This window comes from Pan paniscus, chromosome 15 (assembly GCF_029289425.2).
Source record: "Pan paniscus chromosome 15, NHGRI_mPanPan1-v2.0_pri, whole genome shotgun sequence".
NCBI lineage: Eukaryota > Metazoa > Chordata > Mammalia > Primates > Hominidae > Pan > Pan paniscus.
This window is the reverse complement of record NC_073264.2, coordinates 23,579,104-23,582,643: the sequence shown is the minus strand read 5'-3', so window position 1 is coordinate 23,582,643 and position 3,540 is coordinate 23,579,104. Positions and strand designations below refer to the sequence as shown.

Genomic DNA, 3,540 nt, shown 5'->3' with positions numbered 1-3,540 from the left:
GTTGTTGTTCAATGGTTTTAAAGTTTTAGTTATGTAAAAATAAGTTCTAAAGATCTGCTATACAACATAATGTCCATAGTTAACAATACAGGCTTGAGCACTTGAAAATTTATTGAGGGTAAATCTCATGTTAATTTTTCTTACAACAATAGCAGCAGCAATAACAACAAAAACAAAGAGTCACAAGGAAACTTTTAGAGGTGACAAACATGTCTATTGCCTTGATTGTGATGATGGTTTCACGGTTGTATGCATATGTCCAAACTCATCAAATTGCATATATTAAATATGTATAGTTTTTGTATATAACTTATACCTCAATAAAGCTGACTGTAAAAGAGAAATGAAAACTAGTTTCTTGTATCTTATCATATATTTACTATTTCTGTTGTTCTTCCTTTGTATTTGAAGTTGCAAATTTTCCTCTGGTATCCTTTCCCTTCAGCCTGAATAACTTCCTTTAGGCCTTCGTTTATAGCAGGTCTGCTCACAATGAATTCTCTCAGTTTTCCTTTCAAGAATGTCTTTACTATAATTTCTTTGTGATATTTTTACTGGTATAGAATTCAGGGTTGTCAAAGTTATTTTTTTGTTGGTGTTTTAAAAATGTAACAAGAGATAGATCACGCATTCCTACAGGTCACTGTAAGTACTTTGATGTTACTCTAAGAGAAATGGGAAGCTATTGCAAAGATTGGAGCAGATGAGTGACCTATCTATATTTGAAAGATCTCATTGGCTGCTGTATTAAGAATGTTCTGTAGGAGGACAAGCAGGGAAACCATTCGGAAGGCTATTACGGTAATTCATTGAGATGAGGGCGGCTTGACCAAAGAGATAGCAGTGGTCAAACTATGGGTCAATCTTGTAGTTAGGGCCAACTGAATTTCTTGACGGATTCAATGTGAATAGTGAAAGAAAAAATAAGAGTCAAAAACAACTCTGAGGCTATGGACAGAGATTCTGAAAGAATGAGATGCTGTCGATTGAAAAACAAAAGGTAATAGAAGCAGCATGTTGGCAGTGAGAAGGAGAGGATCAGGAGTCCAGTACTGGTCACACTAATTTAAAATCTTGCACATGTACCCTAAAACTTAAAGTATAATAAAAAAAAAAAAACTTGACCATCTTCAGTGTGGTATTTCCAAGCAGAAGGAGAATAGTCATAGAAGTCTGTCTCTTCTACGTCTTGTCTGATGTGACCCAGTAGTAAAAGAAGGAACGTGTTGAAGTCTCTGTTTCTTCTCTGGAGTCAAGCACTCCTCATGGCTCTGTTCTTCCACCTTTCTCACTTTCATCAAATGAGAGACCTTGCTACAAATAGGTCAGGCTGTGCCCTCAAGTTCCTGAAAACCTCAGTGTCTCAGGAAGTTTGTGTTCAGCTCCTCCTGCAGTCCCAGGCACTGTGTCACCCACAGCACAGAAGTACTCAGCAGCATCGCTCACATGGGTTGATGGTTTCCTCAGGTAGAAGGAGGTTTCACTCTTCTTAAATTCAGCCTCAAAACCTTTGATGCCTTTAACCTGGGTGGCCTCTGTTAGGTCTTTGAGGAGAAGCTGGAGGCTTTGGCTAGAGTATTGGACATACCAGAAGAGAGAAGGAGCTCCACTATAGGAATAGTTGCACTTCAGTTCCAGAGGGGCTTCTTCAGAGACAGTGATGTGGCCATCGAGCTGGGTCACTGACTGGGCTCTGGTTCCTCCTGCAACATCAACACTCTGTTATTGAGACCAGAACAGATCTACCTGTAATGAGACAGAGTCTCTATTTAGATTCCGATTGGAACAATGTTCCTTGTATGGAGACGGGAGCAGGGAAACAATATTATTATACTTACTCAGTGTGAAGAACATTCCAAGCAGCAGAATGACCACTAAGAGCATGGCTAGGCAGTGAGGAAGCTGAGAGCTCTATTCTAGAAGATCTCCTGAGTGGGAAGGAATGTGCCAGAGGATGGTGAGTCCTTATAATGAGGAAAATCTAGGATTCAAGAGTTCCCTGCTTAGGTAAGGCCTAGAGACCACTAGTAAGAGCTGCTCTCTTGACAACAACCACTCTGGTGTTGATCCTACTCAGAATGTGCACCTCAGTGAGCTGTGAGATAAAGCCGCTCAGGAAGGACACAACTCTTCTTAGCAGAGACATTTCCGGTCTGTGAGACATTGCCCCCTGGAGGTCAAATGTGGAAACACACTGAGTCTTTTGGGTTTGGGCTCCATTTCCTTGGTTTGAATTTCTTAGCAGAATAATCTGATGACAGTGTTTTCAGGGGTCTGCTTATGAGGAAGCTATTTTAATCTTATAAAGTAAATAATATTTAATCCTATGAAGTAAATACTATTATCATCATCATTTTATAAACGGGGAAACTAAAGCATGGAAGAAAAGATTCAATTTGTCCAAGTCATAGTAAGTGATAGTGATGTAGGTGATCCCCAAAACCAGCCCAGCAGGTTTCCTGGCTTCACACAGGAAAGAATTCATGAGTGAGCTGACAGAGCAAAGTGAAGGCAAGTGTATTGGAGCTACAGAGTACAGGAAAGTGGTTGCTCCATGGACAGAGTAATAGCAGCAGCAGTTACAGCCCTTGTGGATTGTTGGCTAGCTATATATATGGCTATTTTTTGATTATATTCTAAATAATAAATAAATTCATGAATTACCTGGAAAAGGAACCCTAAACTGAGGGTTCCTCCCCTTTTAAGCCATATAAGGTAACTTCTGGGGATTGTCATGGCATTTGTAAACTGTCATGGTGGTGGTGGGAGTTTCACTTAGCATGCAAATGTATTATAATTAGTGTATAATGAGCAGTGGGGCCAATCAGAGGTCACTTTCATCTCCATCTTGGTTTTAGCTGGTTTTGGCCACTCTCTTTGCTGCATTCTGTTTTGATCAGCTCCTGTTTTGTTCAGCAGGGTCTTGTGACCAGTGCTCAGAAAACAAGTCTGGCTGATCTGCTATCTCAACAGAATTGGAGTTTGTCTCATCAATATGATTTAATAATCCACATTATTGACCACTGATAACTATTGCACATTTTACACTATAGCCCTTTACAGTTGATCTTATCTATACTGAACAGACGGGAAATCAAGTCCTTATGAAGTTAAATAATTTGTCCAAGGACATGCAAGGATTAGAATCCAATTCTTTTCCACTGCAAGCTCAGTTCCTTGCCCACTATGTTATCTGTGACGTAGTACTACCCTATAAGACTAGATGCAATTTTACCAAGACAAATGCTTAGAGCAAAATTTAGAAGAGAATAGGGACTTAAAAAAAATCCTCAAGGAACCCAAACACTGACGGGATAGATAATGGAAAAAGTGCTAAAGAAACCTTGAAGCTGGGCGTGGTGGCTCACGCCTGTAATTCCAGCCCTTTGGGAGGCTGAGGCGGGAAGATCATCTGAGGCCAGGAAGTCAAGACCAGCCTGGTCAACATGGTGAAATCCCATCTCTACTAAAAATACAAATAATTAGCTGGGCATGGTGGCTTGTGCCTATAGTCCCAGTTACTTGGGAGGCTGGGATATG

General features: G+C 40.3%; 1 gene segment (V, D, J or C); it reads right to left on the bottom strand.

Moving 5' to 3' along the window:
- Positions 1-564: 564 nt before the first annotated feature.
- On the bottom strand, positions 565-1,884 carry LOC129393761 (T cell receptor alpha variable 8-2-like). The segment is given in 2 exon segments: positions 565-1,703; positions 1,839-1,884. Coding segments are annotated over 2 exon segments (411 nt in total).
- Positions 1,885-3,540: the final 1,656 nt, after the last annotated feature.